At 44.9% G+C, this 21,537-nt stretch overlaps 1 protein-coding gene across 1 annotated transcript; it reads right to left on the bottom strand.

The window, feature by feature from the left end:
- Window positions 1–66: 66 nt before the first annotated feature.
- LOC140460608 (uncharacterized) lies at window positions 67–10,634 on the bottom strand. The gene is made up of 2 exons (XM_072555215.1): window positions 10,550–10,634; window positions 67–3,729 (listed from the first exon to the last, which is right to left on the bottom strand). The coding sequence occupies exon 2, from the start codon at window positions 3,351–3,353 to the stop codon at window positions 2,172–2,174; it is 1,182 nt and encodes a 393-aa protein (XP_072411316.1). The 5' UTR covers window positions 3,354–3,729; window positions 10,550–10,634; the 3' UTR covers window positions 67–2,171.
- Between the last annotated feature and the right edge of the window lie 10,903 nt (window positions 10,635–21,537).

Raw genomic sequence — 21,537 nt, 5'->3', positions numbered from 1 at the left:
AGCCTCTCAATTACAGCTGTAAATGGAGAAAGTGTGTTTAATAATGAGTCATGAATAAAGGCTGTATTAATCTTTTATTGTGAAGTTTTACTCCTACATCTCCAAACAGAGCATACACACCTGGTCAGAAGCAGCCTATGGGATTTAAGACACTATTGGCTGTTTTCCAATGAGGACTGACTTTGCACAGAAACCATAAACATTTTAAATGAATGGAGTACCATTTGTTTTAAGGTCAGGTAAACTTAAGAGGCACTGCATTGGCTTAGAAATGAGATCCTTGACACACACACAGCTGAAATTATCAATGCACCATTATTAACAAATTGGAATTAAGGCTGGGATGTTTTTCCCGCTGGAGCAGAGGAGGATGAGAGGCGAAGTTTATAAAACCGTGAGGGTTATAGATAGGGTTAAGGATTGTTGCCTCTTACCTAGGATGGGGGAATTGCAAGACTGGGGACACATTTGTACGGTGAGAGGGGAGAAATTGAAAAAATATGTGGGGCAAAAATTTTAGAGAGTGGTTTGTGTATGGAATGAGCTGCCAGTGGAAGTGGTTGAGGTAGATACATTAACAACAATTAAAAGGCATTTGGTCAAATACATGGAGAGGAGAGGTTTAGAAGGATAGTGGCCAAGTGCAGGGAAATGGGGTTACTGTTGATGGATGTTTTGGTCAGCATGAACCAGTTTGGGCTGATGGGCCTGTCTCCGTGTTGTAACACTGACTCGTGTCTCTTTGTCGCTCCAACAGTTTTGAGTTTTCAGATGAGCACCTCACTTAATCGCACTGAATAAAATCCGATCTCATTAGTCAACTCTGATTTGGAAGTGCTGGTGTTGGATTGGGCTGGACAAGGTCAGAAGTCACACGGCACCAGGTTCGAGTCCAACAGGTTTATTTGAACTCACGAGATTTCAGAGCACTGCTCCTTTGTCGGTGAAGTGATGAAGCAGCAGCATTGAAGAAGGAGCAATGCTCCTAAAGCTTGTAATTTCAAATAAACCTGTTGGTCTGTAAGCTGGTGTTGTGTGACTTCTGATGCCTTCAGCTGTGGGTTTGTGTCGAACTTAATGGGATATTTTGTCCAACATGGCATTTTTAAACAGTATCACTTGGAGGGATTCATTTGGAACCTTTCAAGAGGTGAGTTCAACAAGACTGAACTATTCAAAGTTACTTGGACTCCATTTTAAAATTTACATCAGGACCGGTAGACATAGAGATATACAGCATGGAAACAGACCCTTTGGTCCAACTCATCGATGCTGACAAGACATCCTAAATTAATTTTGTCCCATTTGTCAGTATTTGGCCCATATCCGTCTAAACCCTTCCTGTTCATGTCCGAAACCTTAGATGCCTTCTAAGTGGTATAATTGTACCAGCCTCCACTTTCTCTGGAAACTCATTCCATACACGCACTACCCTCTGCATGAAAACATTGCCCCTTACGTCCCTTTTAAATCTCTCACCCAGCCAAATAGCCTCTCCCTGCAGCTCAAACCCTCCGACCCCCAGCAACATCCTGGTAAATTGTTTCTGATACAGAAGTCAATGTTTTGGGAAGAACCCTTCTTCAGTCCTGAAGGAGTGTTAATACCCGAAATGCTAACTTCACCTCCTAACGCTACCTGGGTTGCTGCGTTTAGTTGGAGAAAGTGAGGACTGCAGATGCTGAAGATCACAGTCGAGAGTCTGGTGCTGGAAAAGCACAGCAGATTAAGCAGCGTCCGAAGAGCAGGAGAATCAATGTTTCAGGCATCATTGCTGAGGAAGGACTTATGCCCAAAACGTCGATGCTCCTGCGCCTCAGATGCTGCCAGACCTGCTGTGATTTTCCAGCACCACACTCTTGACCAGTCTCCATTTACCCCTGACTAACGCACCACATTACACATCCCTGAACACTATGGACAATTGAGCTAGGCTAACTCACCCTAACTTGTACATCTTTGTATAGTGGGAGCAAAACCGAAACACCCGGAGGAAACCCATGCAGACACGGGAGAATCAAACAGTAGAATCAAACCCGGGTCCATGGCTCTATGAGGCAGCTGTGCTAAGGGTTGCACTTGGGGGTGCGAGGTGGTGTGCAGTCCAGAAAATTGTTTTAAAAGCCCAACAATGTTCCAACTGCACCCATTGTCAGAGTGGGGCACAAGGTTTAGTCCACAGTAGCGTCACTGGCGGTATCCGATTGTTGGGAGCACTGGTGTCCCCACAAGTTGCTGGTAAATGTGAACCTCTTGCCGCACTCAGGGCAGCTGAATGGCCTCTCCCCTGTGTGGACCCGCCAGTGGGTCAGCAGGTTTGAGGAATCGCTGAAGCCATGTTCGCACTCTGGGCAGCTGAATGGCCTCTCCCCTGTATGGACCTGCCCGTGGGTCAGCAGAGCAGATGAATTGCTGAAGCCCTTCCTGCACTCAGGGCAATAGAACGGCGACACTCCCGTGTGGACCCGCTGGTGGGTCAGTAGGTGGGAGAAGCGGTTAAAGCGTTTCTCACACTCTGGGCAGGAGAACGGCTTCTCCCTGGTGTGGACCCGCTGGTGCCTCAGTAGGTGGGAGGAATTGCTGAAAGCCTTCCCGCACTCGGGACAGCTGAAGGGCCTCTCCCCCGTGTGGACCCGCTGGTGGGTCACGAGGTTGGAGTAGACCGCAAAGCCCTTCCCGCACACTGAGCAGGAGAATGGCTTCTCCCCGGTGTGGACTTGCCGGTGGGTTAGCAGTTGGGAGGGCTGGGTAAAGTCCTTCCCACACTCAGGGCAGGCAAATGGCCTCTCCCCAGTGTGGACCCGCTGGTGTGTCAGCAAGGAGGAGGAACTGCTGAAGCCCTTCCTGCATTCGGGGCAGGGGAACGGCTTCTTGCCTGTGTGGACCCACTGGTGCCTCAGCAGGGCAGAGGAGTCGCTAAAGGCCTTCCCGCACTCGGGGCAACTGAATGGCCTCTCCCCCGTATGGACCCGCTGGTGCTTCAGTAAGTCAGAGGATTTGCCGAAGGCCTTCCCACAATCAGAACAGGGGAAGGGCCTCTCCCCGGTGTGGACATGCTGGTGCGCCAGCAAGTGGGAGGAGTGGGTGAAGCTGTTCCCGCACTCAGGGCAGGTGAATGGTCTCTCCCCAGTGTGGACCCGGCGGTGGTCCAGCAGGTGGGAAGAGCGGATAAATCCCTTCCCACACTCTGGGCAGGAAAACGGCCTCTCCCTGGTGTGACTGCGCTGATGAATTTCCAGGGCAGATGGGACACTGAAGCCTTTCCTGCAGTCACCACACTTCCACGGTTTCTCCATGGGGCTAGATTCCTCTGATTTCTCCACGGCCAAAGCTTCAGCTGCACACAAACGCATGCACAACCCCTCCCTGCCGTGAATTCCTCTTTCCAGGCTGTATAATTGTTACAGGCTGCACACTTAATGCGCTGCCACAGTAGCGTCTCTCATCCAGCTCCACTGATGCTGAAAGCTTACTGAAACAGAAACCAAAGAGTATTGCTCCTTCTCATAGAATCAAAATCGAAGATCGTTAGAGTCCCAATGGATTGATTGACTGTCTGTCATTGACGTGAAATTGAGGACTGCAGACGCTGGAGAGTCAGTCAAAATGTGTGGTGCTGGAAATACACAGCAGGTCAGGCAGCATCCAAGGAGCAGGAGAGTTCCTGTTTCGGGCATAAGCCCTTCGTCTGTTGAATTTGAAACTTCAGTCTTCAGATCTTCAAATGCACTTGAAAAAAAGATTATGAAAGTCATCACTGTCAGTCAGGGTAGAAATTCAGAACAAGCAATTCTACTTTATGCGGAACATTCTTTTCTTTTGTAATTCCATGAAATTGAAAGCACCATTACCCTGCTCTGATTGCTCTACATTTACACCTGATTAATGCATCTAACCTACACATCCTGGACACTATGGACAATTTAACATGGCTAATTCACCCAAACCTGCACATCTTTGGATAGTGAGAAGAAACAGGTGCACTGGAAGAAATCCGCCACAAAAAACAGTTGGAGAATGTGCAATATCCACACAGACAAACGGCCCCGAGGCTGGAATTGTATCTGGGGCCCTGATGCCGTGAGGCAGCAGCACTAACCACTGAGACACCGTACCTTCCTTTTCCAGTCCCGCCACCAAGTCACTCAGCTTGAGCTCAAGCAAAGCACTACATTTAATTTTCGCTTCACACTCACTGAACTTCCGGCCTGTCCTCACTTCCCCTACGGAAATGCAAAAAGCTGGGGGGTTGCCACATAGAATCCCTACAGTGCAGAATGAGGCCATTTGGCCCAACAAGTACATAACAACACTCCGAAGAGTAACCCACCCACACCCATTTCCCTACTCCTATCACTCTCTCCATTTACCTCCGAATAATATACCTAACGCACACATCCCCGAATACTATGGGGCAATTTAGCATGGCCAATTCACCCTAACCTGAAAATCTTTGGACTGTGGGAGCAAACCGGAGCACCTGGATGAAACTCATACAGCTACGGGGTGAACAATTTGCAAACTCCACACAGTCAGTCAGCTAAAGCTGGAGTCAAATCCTTGACCCTGGTGCTGTGAGGCAGCAGTGCTAACCACTGAGCCATGTGCTGCCCATGTGTGCTGAAAGAGATGCAACGTGGAGCTTTATTGACTGTACCGCACAGTGGATTGTTGAGTAAGGTCGAGTCTCGAAGGATCTGGAAAGAGGTAGCCAACATTTAGGAGTGCATTGCGACAGATGCTGGAATCCGTCCTGAAAACAACAAATGCTGGAGATCACAGCTGGTCAGGCAGCGTCCACGTAGAGAGAGGAAGCTAACATTTCAGGTCTTCTTAGAGATTTATAAAATCTTGCTGGATACAGAGAAGATCAATGTCAGGAGTCATTTCCCTGGAATGAGGGATTTCAAGACTAGCAGACATATTTTTAAGGTGAGAACAGAAAGATTTAAAAACAAAATAAGGGGCAACATTTTCACACAGAGTGCTTCAGGTGTGGAATGAATTTCCAGAGGAAGTGGTAGATGCGCTTACAGTCACAACATTTAAATGACATTTGGAATAGTACATGAATAAGAAATGTTCAGAGGGATATTGGGCCAAGCACATGTAGGTGGGACTAGTTTAGTTTGGGATTATGGTCGACATGGACTGGTTCGACCGAAGGATCTGTTTCCGTGCTGCGTGACTCTGACTGGATACAGTGGATGTGGGGAAGATGTTTCCACCAGTAGGAGAAACGAGGACCAGAGGACACAGGCTCAGGGTGAAGGAATGCCCTTCAGAACTGAGATGAGGAGGAATTCCTTCAGGCAGAGGATGGTGAATCTGTGGATCTCATCGCTGCAGAGGGCATTTAAGACAGGGATAGATAGGTCTTTGATAAGTAAGGGGATCAAGGGTTACGAGGAGAAGGCAACAGAATGGGATTGAGAAACATACCGGCCATGATCGACTGGTGGAGCAGACTCAGTGGGGTAAATGGCCTTATTCTGCTCCTGTATATTGTAGTCTTAAAACTGAGCAGATTACTGAGGTGGTTTTCATGAACAATTTCAGAGTCCTGAAGTAACGTCGTAGAGGTGTACAGCATGAAAACAGACCCTTTAGTCCAACTCGTCCATGCCGACCAGTTATCCTAACCTAATCTTGTCCCATTTGCCAGGACTTGGCCACTATCGCTCTAAACCCTTCCTATTCATATACCCATCCAGATGCCTTTTAAATGCAGTAATTGTACCATCCTCCAGCACTTACTCTGACATTCATCCCATACATGCACCACCCTCTACATGAAACACTTGTCCCTGAGGTCCCTTTTAAAATCTTTCCCCTCTCACTCTAAACCGATGCCCTCTAGTTCTGGACTCCACAACCCAGGGAAAAGACCTTGTCTGTTTATAAAATCATGAGGATTATGGATAGAATAAACGTGTGGAAGATCACCCCCCCCCCCCGCCCCCCCGCGCCACAAAAGTCTCTAATGCTCTCGAAAACAGCCCGAGTCTATTCTGCCTCTCCAGCTAAAATCCTTCAAACACGGCAACATCCTTGTAAATCTTTTCTGAACCCTGTCAAGTTTCACAGCATCTTCCTGATAGGAAGGAGACCAGAATTGCACACAATATTCCGAAAGTGGCTGAACCAGTGTCCTATACAGCTGCAACGTGACCTCTCAAGTTTACTACCCAAATGCCTTCCTCACTGTTCTATCTACCTGCGACTCTACTGTCAAGGAGCTATGAACCTGCACTCCAAGGTCTCTTTGATCAGCAACACTCCCTTGGACCTTACCTGATTGGCTTTTCCAAAATGTAGTACCACACATTTATCTAAATTAAACTCCATCTGCCATTCCTTAGGCCATTGGCCCATCGGATCAAGATCCCGTTGTGATCGGAGGTAACCTTATTTGCTGTCCACTACACCTCCAATTTTGGTGTCATCTGCAAACTTACTAACTATACCTCTTATGCTCACATCCAAATCATTCATATAAATGACGAAAAGTAATGGAACCAGCACCAATCCTTGTGGTCACAGACACTGGTCACAGGCCTCCAGTCTGAAAATCAACCCTTCACCACCACCCTCTGTCTTCTACCTTCAATCCAGATCTGTATCCAAATGGCTAGTTCTCCCTGTATTTCTCGAAAGCTAACCTTGCTAACCAATCTCTCATGAGGAACCTTGTTGAATGCCTTTCTGAAGTCCATGGAGATCATGTCTACTGCTCTGCCCTTGTCAATCCCTTGTTACTTAAAAAAATTCAATCAAGTTCGTGAGACATGATTTCTCACGCACAAAGCCATGCTGACTATCCCGAATTAGTCCTTGCCTTTCCAAATACATGTAAATCCTGTCCCTCAGGATTACCTCCAACAAGTTGCCCACTGGCAATGTCAGGCTCATTGGTTGATAGTTCTATGGCTTTTCCTTGCAATCTTTCTTAAATACTGGTACCACGTTAGACAACCTCCAGTCTTTCATCACCTCACGTGTGACTATCAATGGTACAAATACCTCAGCAAGGGACCCAACAATCACTTCTCTAGCTTCTCACAGAGTTCTAGGGTACAACTGATCAGGTTCTGGGGATTTATCCACTTGCATGCATTTCAAGATATGCAGCACCACCTCCTTTGTAGTACAGACATTTTTACATTTTTCGAGATATCATCATCTGTTTTCACACATTCTATTTCTTCTATGTCCTTCTCTACAGTAAACACTGATGCAAAATACTTATTTATTATCTCCCCCAATTCCTGCAGTTCCACACATAGGCTGTCTTGCTGATCTTTGAGGGGCCCTGTTCTCTCCCTAGTTACCCTTTTCTCCTTAATGTATTTATAGAAACCCTTTGGATTCTCCTTAACTCTACTTGTCAAAGCTATCTCATGGTCCCTTTTTGCCCTCCTGAGTTTACTCTTAAGTATACTCCAACTGCCTTTGTACTGTCAGGATTCACTCGGTCTCTCCTGTCTATACTTGTCATATGCTTCCTTCTTTTTCTGAACCAAAAGCTCAATTCCTCTCGTCATTCAGCATTCACTACACCTACCAGCCTCCCCTTTCACCCTAGGTTCTAGATTAGAGTGGTGCTGGAAAAACACAGTTCAGGCAGCATCCGAGGAGCAAGAAAATTGTTGTTTTGGGCAAAAGCCCTTCATCTAATCTAGAATCTGGTTTCCAGCATCTGCAGTCCTTGTTTTTACCTAGTTTTTCCCCTTTCAACCTCACAGGAATATACTGTCTCTGGACTCTCAGTTTCTTATTTTTGAAGGTTTCCCATTTTCTCGCCATCCCTTTACCTGCGAACATCTGCTCCCAGTTAGCTTTTGGAAGATCTTGCCTAATACCAAGTTAGCCATCCTCCAATTTGGAGCTGGTCTCTACTTTATCATCACTCTTTTATAGCTCATAGAATTATGGTCACTGGCCCCAAAGTGCTCCTCCACTGACAGCTGAGTCACTTGCCCTGCCTTATTTCCCAAGAGCAGGTCACGTTTTGCACCTTCACTAGTCAGAACATCCACTTACTGAATCAGAAAATTTTCTTGTACACATTTAAATTCCTCTTCATCGAAACCCTTAACACTACGGCAGTCCCAGTCTATGTTTCGAAAGTTAAAATCCCTGACCATAACCACCCCATTTTTATTACAGATAACTGAAATCTCCTTACAAAATTTGTTTCTCAATTTACCTCTGACTATTAGGGAGTCTGTAATAAAGGGGAGAAAGCTGGAGAATGGGGTTGAGAAATTTATCAGCCATGATTGAATGGTGGAGCAGACCCAGTGGACTGATTGGCCTAATTTCTGCTCCTGTGTCCTATAGGCTCTTGCTGTTCTGCACACAGTGAGAGAAACTTGGGAGCAGGAGTAGGCCATTTGGTCTTTCAAGCCTGCACCAGCATTCAACAGATCATGACTGGATATTAATCTACCTACAGCTAGATGGATAAACTGGGAATCTTTTTCACCGGAGCTTAGGATATTGAGAGATGACCTTACAGAGGATTATAAAATCACGAAGGATAGAGATGTCCTTTCGCTCAGATGTGAGCTTCAAGATTAGGGAGCAAACTTTTAAGGTGAGTGGAGAAAGATTTTAAAAAGACATCAGAAGCACCCTTTTTAAAGAGTGGTTTGTGTGTGGAATGAATGTCCAGACAAAGTCCAGAGGTCAGATCAGTTTTCCTTCGTGTGAATCCAAGGAAAGTGATGGGATCAGACGGAGGACCAGGCCGTGCACTCAGAGCATGTGCAGATCAACTGCCAGAGGTCATCTCGCACATCTTCAACCTCTTCCTGCAGCAGGCCATTGTCCCTGTCTGTTTCAAGAGGGCCAACATCATCCCTGTGCCTCAGAAGACTCATGCAGCATGTCTCAATGACTACCGCCCAGTTACCCTAACTTCGGTGGTCATGAATTGCTTTGAATTTGCCTATCAGCAAATTGGGATCCATGTCAGATGCCATATCATTTGCCCTTTCCTCCTCCCTAGAACATCTTGACACCAAGAACAGGTACTTAAGAATCCTACTTGACTACAGTTCAGTCTTCAACACTATTATCCCCTCGAGACTGATTACTAAACTTCGTGATCTTGGACGAAGCCCCACTCTCTGCAACTCGATCCTCAGTTTCCTGACCCACAGGCCAAAACCACGAAACTCGTTATTGACTTTTGGCGGGATGTTACTCATGTCCCCATACACATTAACAGCACAGAGGTGGAATGAGAGGAGAGTGTTAAGCTCCTGGGAGTGGTCATCCACAACAAGCTGTCTTGGATGTATCACTACCTGGTATGGCAACTGTACCATTCAAGATTGGAGACAGTTTCAGAGAGTGGTGAACTCAGCCCGGACAATCACAAAGGCCAACCTCCCATCTATAGAATCCATCTACCAGGCTTGCTGTCAAGGGAAGCCGCCAGCATTCTTAAAGATCCATCCCACTCTGGTAATGTTTGTCTACAATCTCTACCATCGGGAAGAAGGTACAGAAGCCTGAACACACGCACCAGCCAATTTTCTAACAGTTTCTACCCTATTGTTAGAATACTGAATGGACTCTCAAACTCTCAGGACTTGCCTGAACCTGTGTTTTTGTTTTTGCCACTGTTTACCTATTATTTACTATGCCACTTAACTATGTGATCTGCCTTTTTGATCACAAGACAATGCTTTTCACTGTGCCTCAGTACATGTGACAATAAATAAATTCAATTCAGTTCAAGTGGTGGATGTAGTCCAGTTAAAAGGGTGAAAAAGCATTTGGATCAGCACATGAGTAGGAATGGCTCAGAGGGATATGGGCCAAACACTGGCAGGTGCAACTAGTTGAGTTTGAGAACATAGTCAGCATGGACTAGATGGTCAGAACAGTCTGTTTCTGCACTGACTGACTGTCTAACTGTTCTATACTGGTCTTAAACCCATTTTCTTGCCTCCCCCGAGAACCATCCACTTCCTTGTTGTCGAAAATTCAAATGAACTGAGCCTTGAATATATTCAATGACACCCCCCCAAACTGCAGGAAGACATCGCCACCTCTGAACTCAATTCCTCTTGCTAATGTACCACTTGCCTTGCTCATTGCTTGCTGATATAGAAGGACGCTGAGGCCTGTTTGTATAGCAACACATCATTCCTGATGAAGGGCTCGTGCCTGAAATGTCGAATCTCCTGCTTCTCAGATGCTGCCTGAAACTGCTGTGCTTTTCCAGCCCTACACTTTTCGACTCTGATCTCCAGCATATGCAGTCCTCACTTTCTTCACATCCCAATATATCACTATTTAAGGAATGCGTCTCCTTTCTGCTTTTTTGTAAAACAGCAAATGCGATAACTTCACATTGTGCTACTACATTTGCCATGTGTTTGCAAATTGAGACACAATCTTGGACCAACTTTTCCAGAGTCTCTCCCCTCGCCGGGATTCACTCCCTTTCCTTTCAATTACTGCAAAACAAAAATTGAACCCCAGAATGAAAACAAATGGAAAAGGGAGTGAGAAAAGAAAGTGCCGTACTCACAGATGTCGGACAGAGGAAGGAAGTTGCAGTCTGGGGTAAAGCTCAATCTTTATTCAGAGAGGAACAACAGCAGTAGCAACTTCAGAAGCTCATGATCAAACTTCCGTATTCAGACAATAGCGGGACTCTGATTGACAAAAGAACCAGGCTCCTTCCGCTCATTCCGAGCTCCCCATTGGTCCATCAAAAGAAGGTCGCGGTCCGTAATTGTGGACAGCGTGAAGCATGCGCAGTTCTTGTTAACACCGCTGAACATGCGCAATACCTACTGACACCGAGGAGTATGCGCAGTGTGGTCTGTGGCTGGTGTTGCTGACAAGATTTTGTACCCGAATGTCAAATGGCAACAGGAGTTTAAAAAAAAGGTGAAGCCAATTTTTTTTACCTGTAGCTCGACATTTTATTGCGTTTGCATTTTGTGTGACTCCTCAACTTTTCAATGTCTTTTCCCCAGGGTAGGGGAATCCCAAGCGAGAGGGCATAGATTTCCATTTACAGGGAAAATATTTAAAAGGGACCTCACAGTCAGAAAAAAACAGTTTGAAAGTTAATTCCCCCTCTTATGCCCTGAACAAGATAGATTGTTCACAGCCTATTAATCATGAGTAGCAATGATGTTGTGAAACTTAGAAGGGTTCAAAAACGATTTATAAATAAGTTGCGAAGGTTGGAGGGGTTCAGCTGCAGGGACTGTTTTTCATACAGCGTTGGATGCTGAGGGTTTATAAAACCTTATAGAGATTTATAAAATCATATGGGGCATTGATATGTTAAATATACAAGGTCTTTTCGCTGGGTGGGAGAGTCCAGAACGAAAATTTTGGGTGAGAGGGGAAAGATATAAAAAGGACCTAAGGGGCAAATTTTTCACGCAAAGGGTGTTGCATGTATTGAATTAGCTGCCAGAAGAAGTGGTGGAGGCTAGTACAATTACAAAATTTAAAATACACTTAGATGGGTATATGTGCCAAGATTAATTTAGGATACCTGGTCAGCATGGACCGACGGGTTTGTTTCCATACTGTACAACTCTATGGTTCTATTTCTGTATAATCAGAATCAATTTCACAAGACTAGGAAGAGACCATCCACAACTTACACCCTGTCCTCAACTGTGAACTAACTGGACATATTTGAATGCAAGTTTCAGAAAGATGTCTGCAGCTTTTCTATAAAGTTGAACATGCTTTCATAATATTTCTGAATATATCATTTTAGCTATTCTCAAATTTAAAGATCAGTCATTTCTCGTGCAGCTGTGTCGACCAGGTAGAGTCATCAACATCCATTCTCTTTCTCTCTTCCTAGAAGGGTTTGATACAGCGATCGAAGAGGGTTTGAGGCATCCGCAAGGACAGGGAGTGGGTGGAAGAGGAGAGAGAATGGACAGAGGGGCAGAGTGTCAGGGGGTGAGAGAGATAATTGACCGGGGGACAAAGAGTGGGGGGATGAGAACACTGGGGTGATCAGAGGGTGATGGGAATGGAGAAGATTGTGGAGACCGATGGTGAGGGAAAGTGAAAGACTGGTGGGCAGAGGTGGGGAGGAAGAGAATGCAGGGCAGAAGGGTGGGGATGTAGAGAGAATGGACGGGGGACAGTGGGTGGTGAGAGATTGGACGGGGGGCAGAGGATGGGGGGGAGAGACTGCCCAAATCCCACCTTCCCCAGGACCGGTGTTGATATCTCACGAACTGGAACCCACTCCTCCCACATCAGACTTGGGTCAATCATTTCTCAATATATACGTGGCGAAAGCAGTAGAATCATAATTCTGACAGGCCATTCGGCCCATCGAATTCACACGGAACTTCCAAACAGCATCCCATCCACACCCATCTGCTGACCCTACAGCCCTACAGTTCCTCATGGCTAACCCACTCTAATCTGTACACTTAAGCATGGCCAATCCTCCCTAAACTGCAGATCTTTGGACTGTGGGACGAAACTAGAGCACTCACAGGTAACCCACACAGACACAAGGAGGAGGACGTGCCAAAGTCCACACAGACAGTTGCCCAAGGATGGAATCAAACATGGACCCCTGGCACTGTGAGGCAGCGGTACTAACTACTGAGCCACTGTGCCATCCAGAGTTAGCTTCTAACTTTTCACGCACCCTCAGCAGAGGCTCTCTCCTGACATTTGTGGACCACACCTGCTGTAACCTCCCTTTCCCACATCTTCAGCCCTGAGCACATTGGTTCCCGAATCCTGGCACCAGATAGACACCGATGTCATCTGGCCTCCTGCTACCAACTGCGGAGTCCAGAGACAATCCCTGTCACTATTCTGTCCCTTATCACCACCTCCCCAATGTTGTTCGTACTCCCAGTACCCAGCCAGTTTGCTCCTCCACTTCCTTGCAGCCCTCTCTCTGATCCCCTTTACCTGCCTGATCCACGCTCACACCTCCTGACCCTGTCCACTGACTCAATCAGAAGGGTCTGTCTGGAGAGGAATGACCAACTCCTGGAATAAAATGTCTGGTTATCTTTTTCATCAAAGGTCTGCACCCTCGCTTTCAGCTCCATCTCTCAGCCGAATGTCCACCAGCATGTGTTTGCCCTGGATCACAGCATCCAGAACCTCCCACCTTCTGCAAATCAAAAGGCAAGTCCCACCTTACACTCTCCAACGTGTGTTGTGTAACTGCTTAATCATTTCTGGTGGCCGAGCAGAGGCTAAGTTCAACTTGGATTCCAAACTTGGGTATCAATAGCCATGAGGATGGCTTCAAATGGACTTTGGGTTGATGTCACACTACATGTGACTCCACTATACAAAACAGTCTCTCTCTCTCTCTCTCTCACACACACACACACACACACACACACACACACACACATGCACATAAGTCAATAGGGTGAATTTGCGAAATTATATATGCAAATACATTGTATTTTGCTCAAAAAGTGCACAATCTGCAGGCAGTCAATGCATGTAATATTTTATAAATTCCTACTTTGGAAATAGAACCAGTCTGACTCAAGATTGGGATACTGAAAGACTTGAACATCACACCTTCCATGCATTGTCTGAGCTATCACTTCTTTTTATAAAATAGAGTCATAGAGTCTTAGAGGTGTACAGCATGGAAACAGACCCTTCGGTCCAATCCGTCTATACCGACCAGACATCCCAACCCAATCTAATCCCACCTGCCAGCACCCAGCCCATATCCTTCCAACCCCTTCCTATTCATATACCCATCCAAATGCCTCTTAAATGTTACAATTGTACCAGCCTCCACAACATCCTCTGGCAGTTCATTCCATACACGTACCACCCTCTGCGTGAAAAAGTTGCCCCTTAGGTCTCTTTTATATCTTTCCCTCTCACCCAAAAGGAATGCCCTCTAGTTCTGGACTCCGCGACCCCAGGGAAAATACTTTGTCTATTTATCCTATCCATGCCCCTCATAATTTTGTAAACCTCTATAAGGTCACCCTCAGCCTCCGACGCTCCAGGGAAAACAGCCCCAGCCTGTTCAGCCTCTCCCTATAGCTCAAATCCTCTAACCCTGGCAACATCCTTGTAAATCTTTTCTGAACCCTTTAAAGTTTCACAACATCTTATGGGTGGCACGGTGGCACAGTGGTTAGCACTGCTGCCTCACAGCGCCAGAGACCCGGGTTTAATTCCCGCCTCAGGCGACTGACTGTGTGGAGTTTACACGTTCTCCCCGTGTCTGCGTGGGTTTCCTCCGGGTGCTCCGATTTCCTCCCACAGTCCAAAGATGTGCAGGTCAGGTGAATTGGCCATGCTAAATTACCCATAGTGTTCGGTTAGAGGTATGGGTGGGTTGCACTTCGGCGGGTCGGTGTGGACTTGTTGGACCGAAGGGCCTGTTTACACACTGTAATGTAATCTGTAATCTTTCCGATAGGAAGGAGACCAGAATTGCATGCAATATTCCAACAGTTCCAACAATATTCCAATGTCCTGAACAGCTGCAACATGACCTCCCAACTCCTGTACTCAATACTCTGACCAATAAAGGAAAGCATACCAAACGCCTTCTTCACTATCCTATCTACCTTAAGTTATCTCGAGGATATGACTTAAAAGAAGTTCTAGGATTTGCATATTAATGAACTGAAACCTGCAACCCATTCTAAAAGATGAAAGACTTAACAGCAATCTTGGTTTGTTCAATATATCATTTCAGTTGCATGACACTGATCTTTTGCTATAAATTCTGTGTCTTATGATCCTGCTCCACAGCTACCTGATGAAGGAGCAGCGCTCCGAAAGCTAGTGCTCCCAAATAAATCTGTTGGACTATATCCTGGTGTTATGTGATTTTTAACATTGTTTCTCATGAACACAGCCACAACACTTCCTGCTGCTGCCAGTAAACATTACAATGCTGATGAAACGATGCAGTGCCTGCAGAAATGAAAATCTTAACAGTTTCTAACGATACTTGCTACTGATTCACTGCTCCTTCTGATACACGACTTTGGCACCTTAGTGCTGGAAGCTGAGTGAGCAGCTTTAAAACAGAAGCCTGTTGGATTTTAAATCTTTCAATGTCTGAGTCCGAATTTAGGTAATCTTTATTGCGACCCAACTTTGTTATAGCTTCATGATCTCCCCAGCAAAAAACATGACAAAAAGTAGCTTTCCTTTTCTTCAACAGCTGAAGCTCAAAGCACACACACACACCCCTGACCTCCCCTGCCACCCCAGTTGCTTTACTATTGGTAAGCACTGAGGTGTCCCTTTGTAACTGAATCCTTGATACAGTCTTAACCCGGAGGAAGTAATGTCTCACTCAGCAATTTCAACCCATATACTAGATCCAAGTAAATTTCTCCCCACTCATTTTCCGGGGGCAGGGGTGGGGACAGGGGTTTAAAGTCAACCATATTGCAGAGACTCTGGAGTCATGTGGAGGCCAGACCGGGTAAAGGATGCATCTGGGACGACTGAGTGAATCCTTTCCCACAACAGCAGTTTCCTTCCCTAAAAAAATCATGAGTGAATCAGATGAGGACGTTTTCCCCCTGAAAATGGTTTCATCATTAGATTCTGAACTCCAGATTTCTGACCAAATTCCAATCTGCCGTGGCAGGATTCAAACCCGGGAGTTCCCAGAGTTGAGTGGGTAATCCAGTTGATAATATCACTTGGCCATTGCTCCTTCGCTCCCAGTGATGGCACATGAACTCACTCGTGCCTCCGGAAGTTGTCCACCCAACCAAATCCCTTCCTGCACTCAGGGCAGGAGAACAGCCTCTCCCAGTGTGGACCCACTGATATGTCTGCAGGGTGGATGAACTCATGAACCCCTTCCTGCAGTGACAGTAGGTGAACGGCCTCTCCCCAGTGCGGACCCAAGAATGTTTCAGCAGGCCAGGAGAATTGACGAATGTATTCGTGTACTTGGAGCAAGTGAATGGCTTCTCCCCGGTGTGAACATGCCAGTGCATCAGCTGGTCAGCTGTGAGGGGTGAGACTTTGATTCCCCAAACTGAGTAACTGGTTTCAAGCAATTTTCACAGTCAGTGCACTAAATCTCCCTCACTCGGGTGTCTCCGTATTCTTCCTGCTTAAGTGTCCAAAATCTCTCAAGCAGACAAAAGCAAACATTTCTTCTCAATTGGAATGGTTGCTGATATTCAAATCCCAATGAATCAAGATGCTCTGTCAGAAGTTGATGTATCATTTGCTTTCAGATTTCTTTCTACATGTCTTTCTGCAAAAATAAATTCACAAAATACGTGATCAGTCAGTACTGTTAAATGAACATAACATTGGTGACAATTCCTGTAGTTTGTCAGATGCCTGATCACATATTATCCAGGACACAGAAACCCGAAAACCCTCATGCAGCCAGATAGCCTTAAGTGTGCATGGAGGAAATCTTCATTTCGGTGACAATAACCTGGAACAAGCTGCCTACAAAGGCGCTGGAAATGGAGCTGAATCAAGGACAATGAAAATGAAATGTCAAGGCTACTTGAGAAAAACAAACCAGTAAAGTTGCTGAATGACTTTCTGCTATCCTATTTAATAAAAAAGATGACAAGAAATACAGAATATAACTTCAGTGCTAGATTAGAATGTGAAAAATATTAGCAACAAGGCTTTTATAACAGCGAATAATATTAGATATACACCATATGAAGCAACATATGTCTACATTTTATATCAACGTGCCAATCCCTTAGATTCTGCTCCATCCCATGAGTAACTACCCTTTTAAATCTGAACATGAAGAAAGAAGCGATCTTTTTCCACAATGCAAATTGTATTGAAATAAACGTATCAAACTGAGGGGAAAAAAATTAATATACCGTTAAGAAGGACAGAGAGCATCTGACACCTTTGCAGAGTCCGCTCCCTCCCTGGATTCACTTCAGTTGCTACAAGTGAATAGTGTTTCCTCCCTCTCCCTCTCCCTCCCAGGATGAGGAATGGAAAGGGCGAAGATACTGCTTTGCTCCCACGATTTCTCCATGATGTGGGAATCCTTGTCTCTCTCCAGCTTTGACAATCAGTTGAAAGACCACTCATGTACGGAACGTGTTCCATCTATTGCTGCTGCGAATGGGGTGTTGCTATTTCAGGCTGTGTACCCGCTTAAAGCTCTTCCCACAGTCAGTTCATTGGAACACTCTCACTCAGGAATGCATACCTCAGTCTCACTGATGTTTGAAACCTTGTGAAGCAGACAGGACAGGAGAGAAATAAAATATTTTCTACTAGATTCAAAGGCCGATGATATTCCCGTGCCAATGAATTGATTGTCTCTATCAGATCTTGTTTTGAGATTTCTGGCTGTAAATCCTCCCTTTCTCGTATTCTGTAAAAGGAGATTACAGAAGACATTGCTGTCTAGACAGTATCGAAATTCAAAACAGACAATTCTGGTTTCTGTGGAACATTCTTTCTTCTCTCCCTCCCTCAAAAATGTGTGAATCTTAATGCTACAGTCTCCCTCCATTCTTACTCTGCTGTAGCTATTATCACCTTCATTCCCATTCTCCTAAAAATGCTGAAAAATGTTGACTGACATATCCTGTGGAACCCTAAGTCTGAATATCATACATAAGTTGAAGCATTTTATCCATATCTCCCCTGTCAAGGTCCCACAGGATGTTTATAAGCCCTTCGGCCAAAATAATCCATTCACCCCATCGAATCTGCTCCACTATTTATTACCATAATGATTAATATTATAATCCAAAAATCCACATTCATGCCTTATTATTGATTCCCCTATTGATTAAAATCCTGCCCAACATCTGCCTTGATTATACTTAGTGATTGAACTTCAATAGCCCTGTCATTCATTACCCTCTGAGAGAAGATATCCACCTCATCTCCATAATAAATATGCAAACACTTAAGATTAGAGGCTATTCCTTCTGGTCTGAGACTCTCCCACGAATGAACACTACCTTTTTGGCAACTAACCTTTCATGCCCACTCAGATTCTGATATTTATTCATTAATATCTCCTCTCATTCTTCCAAACTCGAACGAATGCTCAACTAAGCGACTCAACCTTGCATCATTAGCAAACATGTCCATTCCCGGGATTAATTTTGTGAACGCTCCCAATGTTTCTGTCATCTCTACTTCGAGGAACCAGAGTGCAAAACACTCAAGTTACAGCATAATAAAAGAATGATAAATAATGGACATTTTTTGAGCAGAAATTCGAAAATATGCAAAAATATTCAGATGGAAAAGAGTCAAATCATATAGTGGTAAGGAGCCTGATGGCTTGGGGGAAGAAATTGTTGCCTAGTCTGATCGTGATAGACTGATTTGGGAGGTGGGTGTGAGGATCTAAAGTTGGAATTTAGGCAACAAAATATGTAGATTTTTATTTCAACAAAATGGCTTCTCGATTTAAAAGAATACTACAAAATGGCCTGTGAACCGTAATGCTGATTCACAGAATTAACTTGCAGTTCAAAGATAAGAGGACAATAGAATTTTCATAAGATGAATACTGACACATTAATTGACCATTTGAACTAACCTTGAACTAATACATGGCATGACAATTTATGTAAATTAGATATCCTTCTTAAAGAAAATATCATTGGATTAATATCGTGTCACCTTATTATATGGGATTCGTCTTTCTCGTAATTAAGACTACTATTTCTTTAAAAACATATAAATAATGTGTAATTTTCAAATGTAATTGCGCAACTTCATCACGGAACACAGAATCTTCAATCTCTGTGTTGCTGGATAGAATTGCATTAAAATATCTTAATTCAATAAACTAATGAACCTTGCTTTTCGAATAGACCTATTTGTCGATTCCTTTGACCGATCTGGAACCAAGAGGCAGATCTTCATTCTGGTGCCGTGACACATTTCGTCTCGGACAGACTGTGAACAGTAGTGTACGAGTTGAATGTCCTTCACTATTGAGTGTTGAGGAATTCGGCCTGCCAGACATGATTATTTTTAGAACGTTTGGTTTTCATGTCATTCAAGTGGTGTCTGACTGACTAGCCCAGCCCGAAAGGATCAGTCTTAGCAATGGTTGAGTCTGGGGGACTTGTTAAATGATTAAAAAGGGGGGAGAGATTAATTGAAGTTGAGGGTGCTTTGGTAGTTACGGACAGTGGTCTTTGAAAATTGCTGAACTCTGAGGGGAGGGTTGGAATCTGAATTCCCAAGCTTTGTTAGGTTTTGGGTTTTTTTTTAAAATTCTTTCTCCCGAGCTTCGTTGCTTTCAGAAGTAAAACAAAATCAATCTCCAGAGATTGGTTATTTTCTGGTGTTATCCTTTTAATAGAAAAAAATTCGATCGCTTAAAATTCATTTATTTTCGGTTTGGGTTGTGTGAACTTCGTTACTTTTCGGTTAAAAAACAACTCCGATTGCCTTAACTTCGTTATTTTTCGGGTTGTAGCTTCGTTTATTTTGGGGTCGCGTCATTTAAACATCGTTACTTTTCAGTTTAAAGAAACTCCGATTGCCTTCGTTTATTTTCGGGTTCCGGTCGTTAAACTTCGTTACTTTTCGGGTTTTGAAAAAACTCCGATTGCCTTGATTTAGAGATGCTGGTGTTGGACTGGGGTGTACAAAATTAAAAATCACACAACACCAGGTTATAGTCCAACAGGTTTAATTGGAAGCACACTAGCTTTCGGAGCGACGCTCCTTCATCAGGTGATTACGGAAGGCTCGATCATAACACAGAATTTCTAGCAAAAATTTGCAGTGTGATGTAACTGAAATTATACATGAAAAATTGATTGTCTGTTAAGCCTTTCATCTGTCAGAATACAGTGATAGTTTCACTTCTTTCATGTGTAAATCACAAAACCCTTTTTTTTAAGTTGCATTCTCAGGTTAGCTGTTAACAATGGTGATAGCTAGACACAATATGTTGAAGGAGTTAGCCCCCTGTGTTCTCTGTCTATGACCTGATGTTTAGATTGATTCTAATCTAAAAAGTGATATAACAGAGTTTTACATAAATTCATGCAGTTTTTGAGCTCTGAGTTCTACATCAATGGATGTAGTTTTTGAGCAAAGTGCAATGTAACTCTGCAAGTACAAATTCAGCACACAAAGTATATGTGTGCATGTGGGTCTTTGTCTGTCTGTGTGTGTGTCTGTCTGCGTTGGGAGTTGTGAGTGTGAGAATGTGTGTGTGTGTGTGCGTGTAGTGAGTGCAGAGTGTCTTAAGTGTGTGAGGGGGTGCATGTGAGTGTGTGTGTGTCTGTGTGCGCATCTGTGTGTACCTGTGTCCATGTGTCTTTGTGTAGGAATATCTATGTGTGTGTGTGGTGCAATGGTGATCACCTGTAATGTGACATGAACCCAAGGTCCCGGTTGAGGCCCTCCCTATGGGTACCGAATTTAGCTATCAGCCTCTGCTCGGCCACTTTCCTCAGCTGCCTGTCCCGAAGTCCACCTTGGACGATGGTCACCCGAAGGTCCGAGGCTGAATGTCCTGGACCACTGAAGTGTCCCCAACTGGGAGGGAACCCTCCTGTCTGTTGATCGTTGTGCGGTGCCCATTCATCCGTTGTCGTAGCTTTTGCTTGGTTTCCCCAATGTACCATGCCTCCAGGCATCCTTGCCTGCAATATATAAGATAGAAAACGTTGGCTGAGTCACATGAGTACCTGCCACGTTTAAGGTGGGAGGTGTTCCCACGCATAATAGTGGTATCTATGCCCACAATCTGACACGTCTTGCAGTGTCCACCGTGACAGGGTTGTATGGAGTTGTCCTGAGAGCAATGATCTGTTTGAGGTTTAGCAGTTGTTTAAAGGCAAGTAGCAGAGGTGTGGAGAAGGTCCTGGTGAGGTGCTCATCCTCATTGATAATGTGTTGCAGGTCACGAAGAACATGGCGTAATTTTTCAGCCCCTGGGAAGTACTGAACAACGAAGGGTACCCTGTCAGTTGCAGCACGTGTCTGTCTCCTGAGGAGGTCATTACGGTTCCTTGCTGTGCCACAGACTCCCCTACCCTGGGGAAAAGACTTTAAGTACTCACCCTATCCATGCCCCTCACAAATGTCTATAAGATCACCATGCAGCCTCCGATGCCCCAGGGTAAATATTCCCAGCCTATTCAGCCTCTCCATGTAGCTCAAACCCTCAAAATCTGGCAACAACCTTGTCAATCTTTCGAAGTATCACACATGTTTCCTACAGCAGGGAGACGAGAACTGAACACAGTATTCCAAAAGTGGCCTGACCAATGCCCTGCACATCCACAACTTAACCTCCCAACTCCTGTACCCTCTGCTCTGACCAATAAAGGCCAGCATACCAAACGCCTTCTTCACTATCCTGCCTACCTGCGACTCCAATTTCAAGGAACTATGAACCTGCAGTCCAAGGTCTCTTTACTCTACAACACTCGCCTTAATTGTGTCAGTCCTGGCTGGATTCACTTCTCCTTATCAACAGCTCAAGACCAGGAGCATGGAACATTTGAGGACCTTTTCATGTATGGAACTGTTTTTCTCATTCCTTGACTGTTGATA

This window comes from Chiloscyllium punctatum, chromosome 36, assembly GCF_047496795.1.
Source record: "Chiloscyllium punctatum isolate Juve2018m chromosome 36, sChiPun1.3, whole genome shotgun sequence".
Taxonomy (NCBI): Eukaryota; Metazoa; Chordata; class Chondrichthyes; order Orectolobiformes; family Hemiscylliidae; genus Chiloscyllium; species Chiloscyllium punctatum.
Note: the sequence above shows the minus strand (reverse complement) of the source record. Positions and strands in the feature narration are given on the sequence as shown.

What these genes read in the sequence shown, in the direction of transcription:
- LOC140460608 (XM_072555215.1), bottom strand. Translation starts at nt 3,353, where the DNA reads ATGCGTTTGTGTGCAGCTGAAGCTTTGGCCGTGGAGAAATCAGAGGAA.